The sequence below is a fragment of the Oryza sativa genome, chromosome 6 (genome assembly GCF_034140825.1).
Source record: "Oryza sativa Japonica Group chromosome 6, ASM3414082v1".
Classification (NCBI taxonomy): domain Eukaryota; kingdom Viridiplantae; phylum Streptophyta; class Magnoliopsida; order Poales; family Poaceae; genus Oryza; species Oryza sativa.
This window is the reverse complement of record NC_089040.1, coordinates 3918325-3941069: the sequence shown is the minus strand read 5'-3', so window position 1 is coordinate 3941069 and position 22745 is coordinate 3918325. Positions and strand designations below refer to the sequence as shown.

Below are 22745 nucleotides of genomic sequence, written 5' to 3'. Positions count from 1 at the left end.
TCTGGACAAAGAATTATCTAGATTCATTGTACTAGGGGATGTCACATCATTGTTTAGGTTGAGCTTTTTTTTTTTGGGACGGAGGGAGTATGACTTGCGCTGAGTTTAGTTTCAAACTTTTTCTTCAAACTTTCAACTTTTCCATCACATCAAAACTTTTCTACACAGACAAACTTCTAACTTTTCCGTCATATCATTCCAATTTCAATCAAACTTTCAATTTTGACGTGAACTAAACACACCCTTAAAAACTATCTATTTCTCATCACCTTTTATTTAGTGATACAGCTAAGAGTTGTAGAACCGAGTTTAGTTTCCTACTTTGATGGCTAGCTAAAAATTTATGATCATTTTTACCTATGCTATTCAAATGCAACTATATTTTATGAAACTGTCGAGATGCAGATTAGGGTTTTAGGTCAGGGTTAAGGTCGGAGGGGGATAAGGGTGGGGGAAGATAGGGTTTTCCGAGGGCTAAGATGGATGGCCAAGAGCGACGAAGGACCAACAGTGGACAGTAGACACAGGTGAATGGCAAGGCGCTAGAACCATTAGGTTGGCAACTGACGGTGGGTCAGTGTTTGTGGCAAGGACAAATGACGACATGGGTTAGAAGGCAACGGCGGGGAGTCACAAAACACGGTTTTAGGGTGTAAGCACCTCGCCGTTGTAGGCTTGAGAAGAAGGAAAGTAGGGGATGGGAGACTGAGGGGGTCTCGCTGGCGCCGGAGTTAGGGGATCGAGTGCCTGCTCGATCGAGTCGTGGCGGCGGCGGAGTCAACTTGCATCAAAAGTATGATATTGTACGAATCATAATAAAGCGATATCTCGTGTAAGAAAAAATCCCATAAATAAATTAACGGAGAGAGCGGAGCGAACGCAGCAATGTGCAGGTGGTGCCAACTTGCAACCCAACCGCGGGACGGCGGCTCATAGAGTCATACTCATACCCAAGTGGTAGTAGTAATAGAATAAACGACCGACCGGCGTACGTCGTCAGCGTTCCAGCCCAAACACATTCCAACACCGCAATTCTACATTATAAAGGTGGGGCTCTACCCCCAGCTCAAAACACGCCCCCCCCCCCGGTGGGCCCCATCCAGCCCACCCCATCCAACCTGTCTCCGCCAAATACTACTCCTCCCCCCAACCTTCTTCTTCCTTTAATTTTTCCTTCTTTTCTTCTAATTATTATTAGTACTAATTCAACCTCCCCCTCGCCGCCGTCCTCCTCCTCCTCCTCCGCGTCCGCACGGCAGCCGGAGGCGGGAGGCGAGGCGAGGCGAGGCGCGCGGCGGAGATGGCGATCCTGTACGCGGTGGTGGCGCGCGGGACGGTGGTGCTGGCGGAGCACAGCGCGGCGGCGACCAACGCGGGCGCCGTGGCGCGGCAGGTCCTCGAGCGCCTCCCCGGCGGGGGAGCCGACAGCCACGTCTCCTACACGCAGGACCGCTACGTCTTCCACGCCAAGCGCACCGACGGCATCACCGCGCTCTGCATGGCCGACGAGGCCGCCGGACGTAAGCCTCCCCATCCCACCTCTCGCCGCGCCATGTATGGTGGGGGAATTTTTGAGTTTCGTTTGGGTGGGTTTCGGGCGGAATCGCGGGGATCCGTCCGGTGGAGTTGATTGCGGGGTTTGTCTGTATGCGCGTCTCCGATAGCTGCTGGCTTTGCAGTTGCAGGTGGTTCTCTTCGGGGATTGGTCATTGGTAGATTAGATCGGGAGTAGGGACAAACAGGGTTGGGATTGTGCGAGTCAGAGCTAGCCAATTGGCATCTGACAATAGATGGTACTTGACGAGTTGAGCTTTTCAGCTGGGTCTTGCAATTGCCTGATCAAACGAAATTCAATGCTTCAAAAGGCTCTTTTTGAGCTAGGAAGCAAGAGGAGAGCTGGGCTAGAGCAACCTTCCTAAACCAACAATAAATTTTAGTGCCTCTAAAGGTTGCGGTTTATGCGTGTTAAGAGTCAGATTTCTGACTTTCTGTATTGCGCAATCGACGCCTTTCACATTAAGCGTCACCTAAAACTAAATGGTTTGATAACCAACAGATTTGTCTGAGCATGGCTTGCTGCAGACTCTTTTTGTGCGGTATTACTATGTGAATGGCTTAATAGCGACTTATTAACTTCGTTCTGTTGTAGGGCGAATCCCCTTTGCGTTCCTTGAGGATATCCATGGAAGGTTCGTGAAGACATATGGCCGTGCTGCATTGACATCCCTTGCTTATGGCATGAATGATGAGTTCTCGAGGGTCTTGAGTCAGCAAATGGATTACTATTCGAATGACCCAAACGCAGACAGAATAAATCGTATGAGGGGTGAAATCAGTCAGGTATTGCTTCTGTTAAGTTGTTCATGTGTGAACATGACTTAAATCCATCATAATTTATTTGCATTTATATTCTGCAGTGCTATCCTGTAAAACATTTTATCTGAAAAATTATAATAAGTATGCACTGCGTTTTCAAACATTGTAAGATAGAAGTGCAACGATCATGGATTCACACACAATATTTTTTTTGAAGTACACACAGTACTTGAAGCGTCATCATATTTACATTGCTTATTTTTACAAATACTGTGATTTTTGGTAAAACTACAACAAAAGCAGAGTCCTGTTCCTTCTATTAGAGAAGCATACTGTCGAGATCGCTTACAGCATTCAAAATGTTCACTCTTCATTACCCTCTCGCAGGTCCGTACTGTTATGATTGACAATATTGATAAAGTCCTTGAAAGAGGTGATCGTTTGGACATGTTGGTCGACAAGACTGCAAATATGCAAGGAAATACAATTCGTTTTAAACGACAAGCTCGCCGCTTCAGAAATACCACCTGGTGGAGAAATGTTAAACTCACGTATGTTATCTTCCTATAAAGAACATTTTGATACCCCATGTTAGCATGCACCTTGAGTTTTCCTTTTGTGTTTGCTAGTTGCTACCATCTTAGGTACTGTTGTTTGGTTTGTGAATTTATTTACACTGTATTTTACATCTGCAATGGACTTGGCTTAGTCCTGCTCCATAGTAACCTCACTCTATAATAATTTGATTGCTGGATATTGTGCCAAAAAATGCAGTAAAAAACAAAACCTTCCAATGTTTTATGCAGCACAAATGATTGCTACTTTATGGATTGGTAACATGTTGTATGCAACAAATAAACGGTCGCTATAATTATTTTGGTGTTTAGTAGTTCTGCGTAATTTTGTATTTGTAAGATTCATGCATAAGTCTTCTGGCTAAAGGAGAAGCAAGGTTTGGAAATCGAAGCAACTGTATTGATACGATTTGGAATGGTAACCATGTTATCGTGTGTAAATAAGGAGCCAAGGAGGACATTCTGGTTTCTGAAATCTGGTTTTACTTTTGGGGTTCTGGATAGTTTGTCAGTTTCTCATTTTCCTTTTGTTGCGTCAAGCAAGTGTCAGTTTCTCATTTTCCTTTTGTTGCGTCAAGCAGTGATGTGGCATAGCTCACACTTTCTGAAGATTTGTCCTTATATTAATGAGTTCTCAGATCTGTTTACTTGACTGCTGTTGTATCCTTTTCCATCTGCCTTCTGCAGAAACTAACATGGCTCACATTACTCCGTGTGCAGGATTGCGTTGATATTCCTCCTCACGGTAATAATATACGTTGTGCTCGTCTTTATGTGCCATGGCTTCACCTTGCCTACTTGTATTAGGTGAGATGCCATCCATGTCTTTGTGTGGTGTGCTGGTGAGTGCTGCTGAACTATTGCAACACCATTGCAATAGGTCAGGGTGGTTTTTGTGTAGAGATTACTATTTATTGTGTAATCATGCTGTGTTGATTGTGCAAACTCAATGAAAGATGTAATCTTTGCCCCCCATAAATCCGCCTATTTGGAGCTGTACGACCATGGGAATTCTACTATTACTCTATCAATATTCTTCGCTGCTGCTGCAGCTGCGTCTGCATACTGCGGCCCTTTGTGCTTGTACTTGTTTTCTGGCTACTTCTCTTGCTGTTGTGCGTGCAACTCACAAGTCACAACTCATATTTGTTTACATTGTACAAGGGAATTGTTAAAAAAACTGCTAAACAAACTTCCAAATTTAACTATAGTATAGTTATAGTGTAACTATAATATAATTATTATAGGATAATTGTAATATAATTACACTATAGGTACAATGCAGAGTATTGTAATATTTATATAACTTAGGTATAATTTTGTAATTTTGTTAAGTTATGGTGAAATTATATTGCAGTACACAGTATAGTAGATGAAAGTTTTCCTCGGCAGTTTTTTATTACTCCCTTGTACCAACGTGTTGAACGTGTACAGCTCAAATTTTACTTCAGTCACCTGTACTGTACATTGTACAAACGTGTCAAACTCAGGTAAAAAAACAGGCATAAGAATTGTGGTAAAAATCCTAACTGACATAACTGAAGTGTGGCACTAACAGAGTGAATGAACTGAAAAAAAGGTAAAAGAACAAGTCAGCATCCACTCTCAACATCTCGTGCAACACAAGCAGATATGACAAGATAATTCTGGGAGCTAGGGTGATAATAGTTCCAGGAAATTTTCCTTAATTTGCAGAAACGCTTAAACATATGGAAACTAACATCCAAAGATTCCAAACGACAAAAAAAGGGGGGTGCAGTTCAGTGTCACTGCATAAGTTTGGTGCTCTGCTGAGTTCAAATACAGAAAAATAAAAATAAAATGGTGTTCTTGTGGACAAACTCCTCTGAACCGAAGTTAGGCTGCTGCTGCGTTGTGTAGCGAATGCACAATGCAGCATAGTCACCGGCTCACCGCAACTTCATCTATTCTCCAGGATCATGTTGGAGTCTGGCCACCTCTGCAGAGACAGCCGATCCGCTGAGCTTCTGCTGCGCGTTTTCGCTGCTCGAAGCGGAGGCGCTGAAGTTCTCGCCACACTCACTGGAAGAAGTGTTGAAGAAACCCGTCCTAGACTCCGAATTGGTCTCAAGATCAGTAACCATTCTATCAGCCGACAGCCCACTCTTGCTTCGGCTATCTTCAGCGCAGACGACGAAGGAACCTGAATTGGAGATTTCATGGGAAGATGATGATTCAGGTTCACCTTGAAGTTTCTGGTGTTGCTCTGCTTGCAGCAGGACTCCTGTCACTGGGTACATACTTTCACCGCCTTTCTGATCAAACGAATTCCTGTGCTCACTATCTCCATCACCTGCATTTGTATCAGAATATTCCAAAGCAGACGAAGTATCACCTGAACAACTGTGGTAATGTTGGTCCTGAGGGAGCATACTGACTTCCTGATGATCAGTGCTCACATTTTCTGAAGTTTGATCCAATAAGCTATTCTTGTTTGCACTATCTCCACAGCATTTAGCGAAGTTGTTAAGAGTTCCAGAGCTTTCAGGAATTGCTGCAGATATCTCAGAACAGTTTGTCACAAGTTGGTGCACTTCCTCCATATAATCAGAGCCCATACTTCTACAGGCCGCTGAATTGTTACTGTTGTTTCCAATATCACCATGAATAGACTCCACTGTGTCCATGGCCATTGCATTTTCTAGAGCCCACGTAGTATTACAGGGGCAGGTAACATAGCCACCATTTTCATCAAGAGAGAAACTGTTCTTACCAACTTCTCCAGCACACACTTGATCAGCATTAACTATTTCACAGCAGCTTGAAGCTATTCGGAGGGGTTCTTGCATGGGCACATGGGTCTCCAGAGAAGAACCCGCTACATTGCTATAAGCTTTGTCAAATGACACACTCTTCTTTTTTCCACAGTCTGAGTCTGCATCGATCTTATAGAGCATGTTCTCAGATTTTTCCTGAATCAACATGTTATCACCATGAAGAGCTTCACAGCAGTTCTGAACACTTGGGGATTGTTTCTCCTGCATTGGCATTTCAGTTTCCAGGTGATTACTGTCATTCCTAACAAAAGTACTCTTAGCAAGACAATCTTCATCATGATTGGGTAAGACATCCATGGTTTCAAAATTTTCCATGAGCAATATTTTATCACCGTTGATCACTCCATGGCAGCTCCTAACACTTTGCTTCTGTGTATCTTCAAGGGAACTTCTGGTTTCCAAATTACCAGAAGCCACCTGGCTCTTCGTTTCAATATTCAGACAAGTCTTCATGTTCCTACAGTTGCGCTTGGGCAATAAGTCCATACTTTCAGAATGTTCAAGAATCAATGATGTAACACCTGCAACTTCTTCACAGCAGTCTTGAATGTTCTTCTGTTGTTCATCTTGCAGGACTACCTTGGTTTGAAGACAAGCTCTAGCCATCTCAGCACATGTGTCTCTAGGTGACAAACAGATACTCTTGTCTTTACAGTTTCCATCAGATATCGCTAGCATATCCATATCTTCGGTGCCTTTAGGAACCAACACACCACCACTCAGATACTCCTCTTGGGAGAAGGATGCATCTGCTAGCCGCCTCTTCTTCCATGTTGCTTCTTCAACATTATCATTCTCATCACCGAAATCCTGGTCATCCTTACCACGCCGCTTCAAATCCAAAGAAGAATCATTTACTTCTTCTTTGGAATTGACTTCATTGCCATCATGAACTCCAGGAAACACTGGGGGTATACTCAGTTCTTTGTCATAGGGCCTGATCAATTTTCTAATTGCTTCAGGAACAAACAGCCTTTTGAACTCATTGCTTCTGCTATGTTCTTTAGTACACATATCCCATTTGTTCCCATGTTCACAAAGCTCTAAACTTGTCTGAATATCGCTTGGTTTTCTACCAAAGGAATTGGTGGATCGACTACCATCATCCCAGACAAATGAATAATCCAAAGCTGGAATTCTTCTCAGCTTATTAGCTTGATGTGTACCCAATACTCCATCTCTATCACATGGAAATGGCTTGCTCTGCTTTTTCCTCCACTGTTTTTTCCTCTGAGGAAGGTGACCGGAAGACATTGATGGGAATGCTTTGGCACTGGACTTCTTTCTTGGACCAAGAGTTCTAGGTTTCCCCAATAGTCGAGAAAACACACTTGATCGTCCTTCACTATCAGAACGGAGCTTGAAATTTACCACTGGTGGATAGCATTCATCTTCCTTTATAGCACAAGCTTGGTGGAAAGTACCGTGCTCTTCTGAGTCAATGGTACCTTGAGATTCTGAAGAGTAGCTCTCATCTTCAAGTAAATCAGATAGATCATCGATTCCCTCTAAAGTATTTTCCTCCTGTGGTAGTGGTATATAGTCATCACTAGACCTGTCATCCATTGCTTCTTGGCTAACGGGTACAGTGACAATGTCCGTATTTGCGCCAATGTGCAAGGGAAACCTTGAGCTGTCCTTGGACTTAACTGCACCAGAGGTGTATGGTTTCAGTCCTCTGTGCATTAATGGCATAGGATCAGCTAATTTGTGACTCAAGGTTGCTGCGCGTTCCCCATGAGTGGAGGAGGAACATGTTTGACAGGGGCTTTTGAATGAACCATGCGAACTGCTGTTTGAACTGGACTGGATATCAGTTTGGTTGACCAGGGAAGACATTTCAGATTCTTTTGGAAGTTCATCCTGTAAGTTCTGATTTTGACGAGGCTGTAGTCTGTTCCTTGAAGAAAACAAGTGTAGAAGCCTTACTACCTGCATAAGAGAAACATTCTTAGGTAATTCAGAAGCTAAGTGAATCAATAGAATGGGATGTAGAGGCCAGGTTTTATTTAAATCCATTATCTAAAAAAAAAAGTGAATCAATAGAACACCAGAAAACTGTGGAACAAACCTGTTGATGTGACAAACCATATCTAAGCTTGTTTTTTGACGTAAAGTTATTCTGTATTGCATCATGAAGTTCACTTTCCATTAAAGGCTTGCAAAACCAAATCCTCTTGAAACGTATCTGGATTTAGTGAAATACCACAGGAGAAGAATTAGTACAATTCTTATAATATGTCAGGAAGATCTATATCATAATTGCGATTGACATTTAAACATAGGAAGCAATAAATTAGTTATCTAGCTGTGAAATATAAAAATAAACAGACTATCTTAGACATTGCATTAAAATTTTAAGGTACCCTAGACAGTAATACAAGACAATTCTTGGTAAGCATCGGAAGTATTTGTAAATTGTACTCCCTCCGTATTTTAATGTATGACGCCGTTGACTTTATAACCAACGTTTGACCATTCGTCTTATTCAAAATTTTTATACAAATATAAAAATACTTATGTCATGCTTAAAGAACATTTAATGATAAATCAAGTCACAATAAAATAAATTACAATTACATAAATTTTTTGAATAAGACGAAAGGTCAAACGTTTATCAAAAAGTCAACGGCATCATACATTAAAATATGGAGGGAGTACCTGACAAGGATACCGCTTTCCTGATGAGACATATGCATCGGGAATAATGTTCATTGATCCATCTGAAGTTGCTTCAAACACCCCATGAAGTTTATGCTGATCGGTGTCATACAAGAATAAAGTTGCACCAACTTTCACTTTCTGTATAAAATCAGCACAATGAGCATAAAGACCAAAAAGCTTTTTCTCAAAGCACTCCCTCCTGGTCAGGCGATTGCACAGAAAAATTGCACCATCATAAGTTGAACCCTCCTTGCTATGTGCCTTGCCCATCCGAAAGTTCATTGGAATCCTTGATAACATGCAATGTTGACAACGTAAATAAGTCAGGAGACATTTGCATATGATTTCTTTGCTGCAGCAGGCATTGCACACAAAAACCACAAATATAATAGATAAAAACAGAAAGGGATGGCATGAACAATGAAGCCAATAGATTTGCAGACAAACTCAACTTGTTCTTTTAGTAAGTCAGCATGGGAAATGAAATAAAACTACAACAACAGCTCATACATGTCGAGATTCGCACAAACTAAGTACTAGCCAGTAAAATCTTGCACACTTCCAAGCAAACACACTTGCAACTTGCAATAACAAAAAAAATCAGCAGATATACACAGGATTGGAGTTTCTTTTCTTTTGCTTATGAACTCTAACATGTCCAGCACCAAGAAAGACAACTTATGTTTACAGGAATCACATGTTTTAGACAAGCTATCTGACACTAAGAAACATCCATGCACTTTGGCTCAAAACCTCAAACTGTGAAACACGAATTGCTCAGAAAAAAAATGTGAAAAGGATAATATCGCAATTAAACTGAACACTCACTAGTTTAGCAACAGTTCTTTTCAGCCAACCAGTTGAGTAACCATTATCAAACAGGATCAAGAGCCATCACACTGAAGCAAGAACATAAGTGCACACAGATAATGATTGTACAAGCAAGGGTTTATTAGCTTAGCACTGCTCCATATGCAACCAATTTCCATTTTCCATGACTAAGGCACACACTATCCTGCATAAATGCTTCATTACATTTCTTTGATGGACCATTTGTATATTTTGTGTATAACTAAACGCTGAGGTGGGCTGTTTTCTCTGAAAACAGATGCCTGGAGTTGTTTGTCACCATAAAAGAAGTCTGAACTGAAAAAAAAAAGAAAAGTAAAGGATTTCCCTTGACATAGTGTATTAGCTAGGATCAAAATCTTGCAAACCTTCAAACAAACACCAATACACGCTTGCAACTTGCAAGGACAAGAGAATTCAACTGATACACACAAAATTGGACTTCCTTTTCTTTCGCATCCGAGATCTAACATGCCCAATACCAAGAAGACAATTTATGTTTACAGGAACCACAAGCTTTAGAAAAGTTATTTGGCACTAAGGAAAAAAAAAACAGCATCCATGTACTTTGGCTCAAAGCCTCAAACTCAAAGTGAAGCACAGATTGCTGATTGCTCAACCCCCCCCCCCCCAAAAAAAAAAAACCGGACAACTGAACATGATTTCGTCACACATTGAGGCTTTGTGAAATAATCTGCATCCTACACATCAGAATCAGACGAGCAATCCATCGACACCCCCACAAGTGTTGGTTTTGCTCTACCTATCCGCTGGGATGAGCTTTGCCAAAAACATGGCTTCTGTGATCTCGTGCAAAACGTGGCGTTCCTACCGAGTCCAAGATCATCAAGGAAAAAAAAAAGGAAACGAAAAAAAATCACGCTACCTCAAAAAAGAAAGAAAAAAACTCACCACTATATTAGCTGTATCCCTTGTTCTTGGGTTCTTGCAAGGGTTTAGTGCCCAAGAAAGGCGAAACACAAATTCCCTTCCTACCAAGAACGATTTGAGGGGGTTTTCCTCCGCAAGAACCACGGCACTAGGAACAAGAAGACATCATCCAAACCAAAAAAGATCCACGGCACTATGAACAAGGGATTCGATTTCGATCATCCAACCGCAAGAACAGAAACCACAGCGATGAACAAACAACAACGACAACACAGGCCGCAGACGGAGCAAACAAGAAATGGGAGCAGAAACACATCCATGGAGAAGGAGAGGCGAGAAAAAAAAATACCACAAGGCAATGGAGGCGGCGGCGGGTCTGATCGTGCAATGCGGCGGCGAGATTATCGACGGGAGGAGGAGGAGTTCTTGATGGCTTTGTTTCTTGGTGGTTTCTTCTCCTCCTCCTTTTGCTCTCTTCTGATCTTTTTATTTTCTCACTTGAGAGTTGAGACTTGAAGATGGTAAAAAGCAGGAGCAGAGCAGCTGGGAGGAGCAGAAGATGGCAGAGGCCTCCACTTTCTCTCTCCTCCAATTTCCACTTCAACAAAGTAGGAGTGATTTTTACATAAAATTTGGTTTTTGAAAAAGTGATTTGGAGAAATTTTGCTGTAGAAGATTACAAAAACTTTTTTGCGAATCTCTTTCTTTTGCAAAGTGTACTCCTGCATTGAGGGGCCCAGGAGTGTACAGAGGTGACAAGTGTAGCAAAGCTCTGAAGCCCAGCCACAAAGTACAGAAAAGTCCCTGAAATAAAGAGAAATCACAACTTGATCCCTGGAGAGTCCAGGCATTAGGGCTGAATTGGAAGCTCAAATCCCTCGTTGAAGTCCATTTGAAATTAGGAATTCTACGTCATTTTCGCAGAAATTTCACTGTGAAAGGTTCAATTTTGATGGTGCTTTGTTACTTGAGTTTTATGTAAATACATAATCACGATTAGAAATTTCTTCAGAAGATCTTCGGCTTTTCTTTGATCAAAACATAAACTGGTGCAGAACAGCTACGGTAGTCTTTTAAGAGGAAAAAAACCCAGCAGACTAGAGAAGATACGTTCATGAACAACACAGGTTTGTAAGTTTCGTCATCTTTATGACATGATCACATTCACAGGCTCACAGCTGAACATCACATCAACGAAAAAAAAAAACAAGAAACAGCAAACATCCATGATCCATGTAGATGCAGAAGAGTGCCCACGAAATGCCAGAAAAATCTCAGTTAAATATTGTGCTTGATTCTCCTTACAAAGTGAAAACAGCAAACATGCCATATTTACAGCAGCTAGCAATGTGAGGCGAAAGCATACTGATGCCATTCTAGGATTTACTACTACCTAGAAGTTCCCTCCAAGAAATTCCTCTCAAGGTGAGCATTGGTGCCAAAAAAAAAAAAAAAAAACTACCGTTTAGCCAGTGAAAGACCCTTATCTTACTACCAGACTGCCAGTTCAACACTGAAAGGTTGTGCTTCTACTACTTTCATTCCTTGTCCGTGAGAAGTGTGCAGGTCAGATTGATACCTGTTTGAGTCACCAGTGATTGACTATTGCTGGAGCAGCTATGGACACGATTAGTTCTAAGTGCTTCAGGCAAGGATAGGCCCATCAGCTTGATCTTTGCTGAAACATCTTCCCCCTTGCTCCGAGCCTTTTGAACCACGCAACCGACTTCTTGCTTTCCTTCTTCCGCAGATGATTCCCTTGTGTTAGGTAGTTCAGCAAATGCAGTAGGCCTGTGCAATGATTTCTCAGAAGTAACTGAAATTTCTTCACCAGAGAAACTGAATGAAACCCTTTTCATGGTACAACCTCTCCTTGGGGATGATTGCTCATCAAACTCGACAATTGCCTTGCGTTTGCACCCCTTGCCGCCCTTGGCCAAGCTTGATTGCCTCTCTTTCACATTGCGAGAAAAAACACTGTTTCGATCTGTTTCACATTCAGAATTGAGCCCTCGAATCAGCACATGTGAATGATGCCCATCATCGCCATTGAATTTTCCATTGAAAGGTTTGAGATCTTGATCCTCATAGCTGATGCAGCCCTCTAGTGTTGGATAGAAGCTTACAGTTTCCAAACTATCTGATGGATCTGCATCACTGTCAGACTTAGAATCATCTAGCTCAAGTGGTATATAATCAGGATTTGGCTCTAAGCTTTCTCCTTTGACATCTGGTGCTTTGAAGATCACAGACTTAAGTGGAGAGTGCAAAGGAGATTCATATTTGCAAGCATCATGCTTAGCATTCTGTTTGGTGTACAAGTAAGAACTGCGTGGCAATGAGAATCTGTTATTGCAAAACGTGGAAGACGAATGGCTAGAAAAGGTCTTGTTATGAGTGCGAGGACTGAACTCTCGGCCAAGATGAGCGAGAGAGATCTTGTAATCATATATAACTCTAGATTTTGGTTTCTGGTATGGCTGCAGTTCAATCCTCTTTGAAGCAAACAGGTGCACCAGATTTAAAACCTATACTACGAAAAAACTTGAATTAGCAGTAAGCAAGTTCTAGAGACACTAAAAGATAATCACGTCAGTATCACAAATTTCAAAACTTGACATAGCAAACCTGTTGGTACGATATACCAAAGAAGGACATTTGGGGATAGAGACAGTTTCCCTTGATGGCACTAGAAAACTCAGTTTCAGCGAGGGGCTTACAGAACCAAATTCTTCTGAAGAGAACCTGAATTTCATCCACAGGGTAAAAATAAAATAACCGTTATCAATGTTTCTCTGCATTTTAACTGTAAAAGCAGTCCTTAGTAACATCACTGGAAATACTTACCAAGAGGAAATCAAGAAGCAACAATTAAACATCGGAAAGAACATGACCCAGACTATGAGGACATGAAACTTGGAGAGCGTAGCCAATAACTAAAGCAAACTTACCTGGGCTGGTCGGGGCTTCCTCAAAGAAGTAAATGCATTTGGAAGGATGTCCAGTGCTCCATTGGAGGTAGCTTCAAATACCCCATAAAGTTTTCTTTCCCCAAGCTCAAACACAAAGAGAAGCATACCAACTCTGATCTTCTTTATGAAAGTTGCAGCGTAGCCTGGAAGCCCAAAAAGTTTCTTCTCGAAGAACCCCCTCTTAGTCATGTGATTGCAGATGATAATAGCACCACCATATACCCCTGGTTTGTTAAATCTGTTCAGATTGTCCGGTTGCAGATTCCTTTAAAAATGAAAGAGAAGATATTGAGGCAATGCAAAGCATCACTAATGGAGACCTGGTATATTCAAAGAACACTTACAGTTGCTATTGTCCAAAAAATATGGCAGTAACGACGAGCAAATCACTCACATTTAGACTTGGCAATTTAAAACAAATCAACAATGATCGGGACCGGAAGCCAACAGTGGCCAAATTAACAAAATAAAAAGCATAGAAGGTTCTAAGAAGTACCTCAGAAATTATACAACAAACATTAATCAGGTACAGCTACTACTATACTAGTGCTTCTCAGTCTCCAAAATTAGATGTTGCAAGAAAGCTGAAAGCAGGCATACAAACTGAAAAGGAAAAATACAAAAATGAAGAACGATGTGTTACAATTTATCCAGTAATTAAGATGGAAACTATTCACCTCATATTAATTACAGAAAAATCATCAAAATGGAACCAAAACCTCCCTAGATCCTGGTGTCCAGCCTCTTCTACGGGTACAGGCTACTGTCAGACCCTAAGTCTCCAAATTCGCTGCATGATCCAACTAAACACATTAATGCGACCTGTATGATCTATGATAAAATTTCCACAAGCCACCATATACTTGCATGGATGCATCACAAACGAAGAAATCGTAAAGTGGACACCAACTAATTATAGAATCCGCGCAATCTCCATCAATTTTGATCCCCCTAGGGGCAGACACCCGTGATTCCACAACCCAATGTGGTGGTGCATTGTGTTGCCCACATATATTTGCCTGGATGCAGCACTAACCAAAACCGATACTAAAACATAGTGAGTTGCTAGCCACTTTTCTCCACCACAAGAAGTCAAGAAGCATCTAATTGAAGCAAAGCATCGATATCACCTACGAAGCATAAACTAGTAAACTATAAACAGGATGCATCCAACAACGCGCTGAATCAAGAAAGAACTAGGATTAGATGGCGCCTAGGGCTACTATTACTGGGCGCCATACCAAGGGCAGTGGTGAAACCCCCCTCCTCCTCCTCCTCCTCCTCTCCCCTTCCCGCTGCCCTTGCCCCCCCTCCAGGTGGCGCGGCTCTCCGCCGCCACGGGCGTCCGCGGCTGGTGGTGGTGGTGATGCTTCTTCTTCCACACCATACGCCCCCCCGCGCTGCCGTGCTCCTCGCTCTTTCCCGCGTCTCCATTCCCCTCCTCCTCCTGCTGCTGCTGACCAACTTCTCCCTCGACCTCCCCGTCTTCCATCGCTTCCTCCGCCTCCACCCCCATCTCCTCCTCCTCCGCCGCCGCCGCCGTCGGCTCCCACCTCCCTTCCTCCTCCACCGCCGCCATCCCCGTCTCCTCTCCGCTCGCGTGTGCTGCTGTCTGCGCGCGTGCTAAAGCCGCTGCCTTGCGCACTGTGGTTTTTGCCTTCGAGAAGAAGACAAATGATTACTTAGTGGGCCGGGTCCAATGAGATCGCAGGTAAGAAATGAGGGACGCAAAATAGACTTATTTACGAGAGAAATCTACTGTTCTGCCCAATTTCGCATCCGGCCCAACTAGGCCCACTAGAAACTGCCCTACTAATCCTCAAGGGATGGCCTGTTCTTTTTGGAGAATAGAATAACCGATGGATTAACGCAACACCTTCCCGAGCTTCTAAACGGTTTTGTTTTCGTAAAATACTGTTATATATGAATTTAGTAGAAAATTTATTTAAATACAAATTTAAACTTTATAATAATGGTTACAATATCATTCAGTATTCAGGGAAAAGAAAGGCATCAACTGTGAACAAAGCACTTTTTCTTGAAATTTTTAGAGCATTTTTTTTATTTTGATAGGAATATGCAGATTCCGAAATTTTCAAATCTCACAGGTCGAGATATATACATCGAGATTGTTTTCTGTATGGTTACGGTTTTTCACTTTTCATAGTTGCATTGAAGCACCTGGAGATAACACCTCAATTTACTCCCTTGAAGTTTTGATCAGTTGAGGTTCAAAGAAAAATCAAGCAGAGTGCCTTCCTCATCTGCAAATCATTCAGGCAAATTGGCAGTTAAACAAAGAACTCCAAATCCCTAAGAATAGAAGTTAATCCTAGCATCCTATCCTATGGAGAGAACCGCAAACAGTCTGAGCAACTTTTTTAATGAAGTAGAGAATAAGGACCATCTATTCAGTAAGTAAGCAAGGGAGTAGCAGATTAAAATTTCCATTTACTGAGACAGTTAAAAAAGGTACTATTCAGTAATGGACCAGTCTGTTCGAGTAACATTTACAAGTATGGAGGATTACAATTACAGGAGTATAGCATATGAACACAAAGGTACACAGATTATCACTTTCTGACTGAAGTAGTATGTCCATTCCAATTTCATCGCATATGGTGCCTGAAAGAACGAATTCAAGCTTGAGTGCTGTCAAATTATCAAATTCATAGTGGACCGTTCAAGCTAAAGGAAGATGGGCTCACCTTAGTGTTTCTTTCGTCCCGCGACGGACTTTGCAGCGGATAGTCGGGAGACCTAGGCGCTGGTGAGCCTCATAGCGGTGACATCCAGAAAAACCTGAAGATAATGCAGGAGAGTTTTCAGCAAAAGGGAAACGGTTCTGTGTTTGAAATGGCGAGGGAAGAGTTTACAAGTTGGGAATGTCAGGACTACTTACCATAGTAGACTCCATCAACCTCCAGTACGTCAATCTGCAATATTAAAAAATTGAACCCATAAGTATAACTAAAAAGTAACGCCGCAATATTAGCAGTTTAGGTTATTGATCACCAAGTTCTGTACACTACAGGTTATTCGGATCCCCAGTTCTCAACAAGACACTCCAGTATGATTGATCTGGAGGATAACAAGCCTGTCAACTAAGCCAAGAAAAGTTCATTTTTAAGGGAATTGGAGGGTTGCCTGTCCCACCAAATCTTGTATTTTTTTCTCGAGCTTAATGAAAGCGTGAGGTGCCACTGCATCAAGTATCAACTGACTACAATGCCACAGTTGCAATCTCCCCTCTTTTCAGATTAATCTAGATACAATGTGAAATATATGGAAGTGTGAGAACATACTCATGTAAAAATGAGATGAATGCAAGTTCGTATAACTAAAACTGGTCCCAAATGATATATCAGGTAAAGACAAGAATTCTCAAATCAACTACTGTTTCCCATATGTAAGCAAATTGGGATCTAATTTGGCACAAACCAAATTTATGAGGAAATATCACATGAAGTTCATTTGACTTAGGAAAAATATTATTTTTTCTTTTTTGGCTTAATTTCATCTAATAGCAAACTGCAGTTTATTCACTAAGGTGGATCAGGTACAAGCATGATTCTGGAATTCAGAAATAAGTAAATTACCCTGTACTGATTACAAACCAAAATGTTCAATTCAGCAGAATCCTTCATTGCTAGATCATGAATTAACCAAACAAGTGGTACTTGTGTGGACAGGAAAGTGATAAAGCATAAAGGTACTAGAGATACCCACAGGTACTTGGAGGCCAATGACACGGATACTGTCCATGAGTTCTTGCACCTTGGCTGGATCATTGGCACGCGTCCGCATCAGTGGCCTCCTAATCTTGTCCAGTGGAATTTCCATCACCACAGGGCCCTTCTTCTCTGAGTCACTTAGGGAGGATGGAACAGCTGCACCTACATCATGAAATTTTCAATCCAGTTCTGCATTCAGCTTTAATCCAAACATCGAAATGAACCCCCCAGCCTCCCACTTAAAGAATTTCCCAGACAAGAAAAAAAAATGTCGATTAGCTCATTTTACATACTACTAGATGATTGTGAGCCTTTAATTCCCATGCTATGTATTCAGGTTCAAGATACTTAATTCTTAACAACCCTAATCACACAACCCAAATGCAGTTCTTCGATGTGTCATAACACAACGAATGGGAAATTTCTGAACTGAATTGATGAACCATGATTCCACTGTTTTTGAAATGGGAAATTAGGGCACACCCAGACACCCTTACATAGACCCATCAGGATTGAACTGAATTGCGCAGAACACAAAATCTAACTCCCCTTTTCTGAATTTTCTGGAGCTGAAGTGATGAACCATGACTCCACTGTTCTTGAAATGGGAAATCAAGGGCACACCCTTCCATAGACCCATCAGGACTAGTCCCAAAACCTTACTCCTGCACATTTCACTACTCCTTGCATCGACCGCATCCAGTTCTTGGTTTCCAATCCCTCACCCTAAACTAAACTACACACCACTGGTTGCAAAAGGGAATACGAATGCAAGGACGAAGCGGACCAAGAACCTACCATTGGAGGACGAAGCGGAGAAGGCGAGGCCGCCGCCGCCGCCCCTCCCGCTCCTTCCCCAGAGTGGGACAGCGCTGGGCGCCGCAGGGCAGCGGAGGAGGAACCCGGACGCCGCCATGGTCTTCACCAAATCCAAGCTCGAGCTCGCCGCCATTCTTGGTCGCCACCAGGTTCTTGATCTCCCGAGAGGAAGAGAGAGCGTAACGTGTCAGAGTGTCGCATCGATCTGTACCACAAGAACTATTTGGGCCTCGTCTCGATGGGCCTCAGCCTTGGCCCATCCACATGTATGGGCCGTAGTTTTGGCCCAGTGGAACGATTGGTACCTTTTGGGCCGGAGCAGTGGATGCTTTGGTTCGTACGTCGAGATAATTGGGCCTATGGGCCAAGAAGATACTCCCTTGTGATACAACGTGACTCTTCGTCTTATTTAAATTTTTTTTATGATTAATATTTTTTTAGATGATAAAAGATGAATAGTACTTTATACGCGACTAGTATTGTTTAATTTTTTCATAAAATTTTCAAACAAGACAGATGGTTAAACGTTGGACACAGAAACCAAAAAATAAAGTTTTTTTTGGGACGGATGGAGTAATTGCGATGTTATGTAGGCTACGTCTACGTTAATTTCAACCACAATGGAGAGAAAAGTCCCTCATTCATATTTTCAGAACTGTTAAATGATGTATTTTTTTTAAAAAAGTATTATAGAAAATTTTTATAGAAAAGTTACTTTAAAAATAATATTAATCTATTTTCTAAGTTTAAAATAATTAATACTAAGGTAATTTTATACTAATTCGCACCTTTTTTTCATATCTTCTCAATCTTCTCCTTTTATCTCTTAAACACACACTAATTACACCAAATACCTCTTATTGATAATGATATTGCAATTTTTTTAAAAGAAAGTCCAAATAACTCCCCTAAACATTAGATGGAAGTCCGTCTAGTTAGCACCTGAACTTTGAAACCGGATATTCAACCCCTAAACTTTACAATATTGTTTATATAACCCCGAGGTGGTTTTGCATAGTGGTTTTATCTAAGCTATATATAAGTTGGATGGGTTTGATCACATGTCATGCGCTTTGGACATATATATTAAAATTTTGACGTAAGTTATTCTTTTTGCTTCTTATTAGCTCTTATTTATAAGCAAGTACCAACATAATAATAGCATGATATCACTATATAAGGATAAATTGATAACTTATGACTGATGATATGCAAATATGTTATATTAGTTATTCAAAATTGTTCGTTTAAGCTTCTAAAATATACAAAACTATCATCCAAAACCACCTTAGGGGGTAATATGGATGGTATCGCAAAGTTCAGCGGGGGTTAGATGTCTGGTTTTAAAGTTCAGGGTGCTAGATGGACTTCCATCTAAAGTTTATGGGGGGGGGGGTATTTGGACTTTTTCCTTTTATTTATTATGACTAAACAAAGAAACATTTAGAGATTTTACATGTATAAATTTGTTGTTGTATGATTTATTATTTTATGCAAAATAATTTAGTCGTTTATTGTAAGATTGCATGCACATCTTTATTCCAATACGAGATATTCACATTTAGTGACTTTATTATTAAACATTTATTATAGTTTTGGGTTTTGATGCATTTAATACAATTTTAAATTCATTCACAAATCAGTATTGCATTTATTTGTTCTCTCTTTGTGAATCCATCCTCTTGGATATGTATGTAGGGATAGAGACTTTTAAAGCCTCGTAGAAATCAAATCAACACATCTATTTGTGTCATTTATATATGTGTATCCTGTCAATTGGTATTAATACACGAAATCTTGGAACCTTGTGGAGTGGAATTTAAAGAAAAGTATCATATAGAGGCTGCACCGCTGATCACAATACTTCTAGTACTCCTTTTTGTCAACTGTACATGTTTATATATATATATGTATGCTAGCTTTCCTCCGTCACTCAGTGCTTTTAAATATTTATGAATAATTGGCATATACTAAAGAAAAGATTAAGTATTAATAAATGAAAAAATGTATTTATTAATAAATACAATGAAAATATGTATTAATAATTGGCATACATCCTACAATGGAAACCTTTCATTTATGCATGCATGTATGAACTTCATTTACGGAACATATAGGAAAAATATGCTTAGAACAGAAACCTGTGTTCAAGGCAGATTAATGAAAACCACTAGTATTTGTTCACAAATATATTTTTGATAATTCAACGACCAAGTATCGTCACAAAACATATTGACAAAGCAATCTTTTTTTCCATTTATGAATGCATGCAGTAAGAACTTCATTTATGGACATGGCACCTATATAGCAAAACTTGTTTAGAATAGGAACCTATGTACTGTGGCAGAGTAACAAAAACCACTTGTATTTGTTCAAATATATTTTTAATAATTCAACGGTTAGGTGTCTATCTCCTCACACATTTAATAGTAGACATACATACCATAGAAAACATATTAAGAATGTATATTTGCATTTATACATGCATCCAATAACTTCATTTATAGACCTGGACACATATAATAAAACCTGACTAGAATGGAAACATGTGTACCAAGAAAGAGCTGCGGAAACCACTGATATTAAGAGTTTGAATAATTCTAAACAAATACCAGTGGTTTTACTACTCTAGCTTAGCACATGTTTTTAATCGATGCAGGTTTTGCTATATATACATATGTGCTCCGTCCATAAACGAGGTTCTTAATTACATTGAAACATAAATGGGTTGTTGCAAGGACTCGAACCCGCACCCTCCTCATCACCGCAGCCTATTTACCACTGAACTAGTGCAAGTTTTGATATCTAAAATAAATTTACACCCTAGTTCTATTGTAACTAAAGTATAACTACACTATAATTACACCATATATAGTTAGAGTGAAAATTTTCCCTTGCCTAAAAATTATTGATTGTGCTATAGGTAGACTCGACATAAATGAAAATATTTTTCTCAATACGTTTTATGTAGTACATTCAATCCATTCACAAAGAACACTATATTCAAAGACACATTTAGACATGTTTTTTTTTCATTATGTAAATACACATAGACAAGTCTATACTTGATTTATTGTAGAAGAATGCACAACTCTACACATTCATACAAACTTTGTATTTCCCATAATAATTGCATGAAATTTCATAAATCAAGAGTATGTGTCGCTCAAGGGTCATGAAAGTGAGTTTCCACCGTATTTTTTGTGCCGAGGCTGAGTGGCGAAAATGACTAGTATTTGTTCATAAATATATTTTTAATAATTAAGTAGTAAGGTGTCTATCCTCTCTACACATTTAATATGAGGTATATATACCACAGAAAGCATATCAAGAAAAAAATATTTACATTTATACACGTTTGCAGGAACTTCATTTATGAACCAAGCACATCATATATAATAAAACCTGGCTTGAATGGAAACCTATGTGCGGACTTAGCAATGGAAACCACTAGTATCAAGAGTATTAACAATTCTAAACAAATACCAGTGGTTTTTCTACTCTACCTTATCACACATGTTTTTATTCCACGCAGGTTTTTGCTTTATATATGTGAAGAAATACGTAGCGCAAACCATATATATAGTGTAAACCTAGAAAGTACCAAACAATAAAAAATAGAAACTACAGAAGAATAAAAAATATACGTCCGAGATTTGTCCACGTAACCACCATGAGTCTTTTACTCACAAATTTAATCATCAGTATAATTTGTTGTTCTATGATTTATTATTTTATACAAAATAATTTAGTCTTTTATTGTAAGATGACATGCACATATTTATTCCAATGTGAGATATTCGCATTTAATGATTTTTTTATAAAACATTTATTGTAGTTTTGGGTTTTGATGCATTTAATACAATTTTAAATCCATTCAAAAATCTGTACTGCATTTATTTGTTCTCTCTATGTGAATCCATCCTCCTGATATATATGTAGGGGATAGAGACTTTTAAAGCATTATAGAAATCACATCAACACATCTATTTGTGGCATTTATATATGTGTATCATGTAAATTGATATTAATAGAGGAAATCTTGGAACCTTGTGGAAAGGCATCTAAAGAAAAAAAAATCATATAGTGCTGCACCTCGAATCTGATCACAATACTTCTCGATGCACCCTTTTGTCAACTGTGCATATTTTAGTATATATATACGTATGCTAGCTTTCCTCCGACCTTTAGTACATTAAAATATTTATTAATAATTGTCATATATCAATTAAAATACAAAGTGTGTGTCTAGAACGGAAACCTTTCATTTTATGCATGTATGAACTTCATTTATGGGGCATATACAAAAACCTGTGTGTGAGGGAGAGCAACGAAAACATTTCAATAATTCTTGTTCGGAATAGGAACCAATGTGCTGAGGCAGAGGGGCGAAAACCACTGGTATTTGTTCATAAATATATATATTTTTAAGTAATTTAGCGGTTAGGTATCTATCTCCTTGCACATTTAATATAATAGGCATATATACCATGGAAACATATAAAAAAAACTTTGCATTTATACACGCATCCAATAATTTCATTTATAGAAGAAGCACACAAATAATAAAACCTGCATGGTGTGGAAACTTGTATACCAAGGCAGAGGGGAGAAAACCACTGATATTAAGTGGTTTTTCAATATCAGCGGTTTTCGCCGCTCTGTCTCGGCACACAGGTTTCCACTCCATGCAGGTTTTGCTATATATATGTGCTCCATCCATAAATGAGGTTCTTACACACAAACATAAATGGATAGTTGCAAGGACTCAATACTCAAACCCACACCCTCTTACTCATTTGTGCAACCTATCTACCACTGAGCTAGTTCAAGTTTTGATATCTAAAATAAATTTACACCCTAGTTATACTTAGTTACACTATAATTATACCAATAGTTAGAGTAAAAGGTTTCCCCCTAAAAATTATCGAATGTGCTATAGGTAGACCAACATAAAGGAAAATTTTATTTTCTCAATTAGTTTTTTTGTGGTATATTCAATTCATCCATCAAGATCACTATATTCAAAGTCACTTTTAAACACTTTTTATTCATTTTCTAAATACACAGATATCGAGTCTATAGTTGACTTATCGTGGAACTATAGGTAACGCTACACAACCACAC

The 22745-nt window shown here is 39.9% G+C and overlaps 4 protein-coding genes across 5 annotated transcripts; 1 reads left to right on the top strand and 3 right to left on the bottom strand.

Moving 5' to 3' along the window:
* The first annotated feature begins 1165 nt into the window (after positions 1-1165).
* On the top strand, positions 1166-3973 carry LOC4340278 (vesicle-associated membrane protein 711). Its single transcript, XM_015785632.3, has 4 exons — positions 1166-1520; positions 2150-2340; positions 2704-2867; positions 3612-3973. The coding sequence occupies exons 1-4, from the start codon at positions 1301-1303 to the stop codon at positions 3700-3702; spliced, it is 666 nt and encodes a 221-aa protein (XP_015641118.1). The 5' UTR covers positions 1166-1300; the 3' UTR covers positions 3703-3973.
* Positions 3974-4545: 572 nt separating this feature from the next.
* Positions 4546-10660, bottom strand: LOC9266450 (uncharacterized). Its single transcript, XM_015787144.3, has 4 exons — positions 10443-10660; positions 8351-8642; positions 7761-7877; positions 4546-7621 (listed from the first exon to the last, which is right to left on the bottom strand). The coding sequence occupies exons 2-4, from the start codon at positions 8633-8635 to the stop codon at positions 4817-4819; spliced, it is 3207 nt and encodes a 1068-aa protein (XP_015642630.1). The 5' UTR covers positions 8636-8642; positions 10443-10660; the 3' UTR covers positions 4546-4816.
* A 694-nt stretch (positions 10661-11354) lies between these two features.
* LOC9270574 (uncharacterized) lies at positions 11355-14708 on the bottom strand. Its single transcript, XM_015788992.3, has 4 exons — positions 14307-14708; positions 13045-13330; positions 12722-12838; positions 11355-12621 (listed from the first exon to the last, which is right to left on the bottom strand). Exons 1-4 carry the CDS (start codon positions 14642-14644, stop codon positions 11632-11634), a joined length of 1731 nt encoding a protein of 576 aa, XP_015644478.1. The 5' UTR covers positions 14645-14708; the 3' UTR covers positions 11355-11631.
* Positions 14709-15496: 788 nt separating this feature from the next.
* Positions 15497-17815, bottom strand: LOC9268874 (sulfiredoxin, chloroplastic/mitochondrial). Of its 2 annotated transcripts, none has more exons than XM_015788993.3 (5): positions 17598-17815; positions 16795-16961; positions 15968-16001; positions 15774-15867; positions 15497-15690 (listed from the first exon to the last, which is right to left on the bottom strand). In XM_015788993.3, the coding sequence occupies exons 1-5, from the start codon at positions 17749-17751 to the stop codon at positions 15675-15677; spliced, it is 465 nt and encodes a 154-aa protein (XP_015644479.1). In that variant the 5' UTR covers positions 17752-17815; the 3' UTR covers positions 15497-15674. The 2 variants fall into 2 exon arrangements, with proteins under 2 accessions (XP_015644479.1, XP_015644480.1); XM_015788994.3 differs by having other exon boundaries at positions 16795-16955.
* Positions 17816-22745: the final 4930 nt, after the last annotated feature.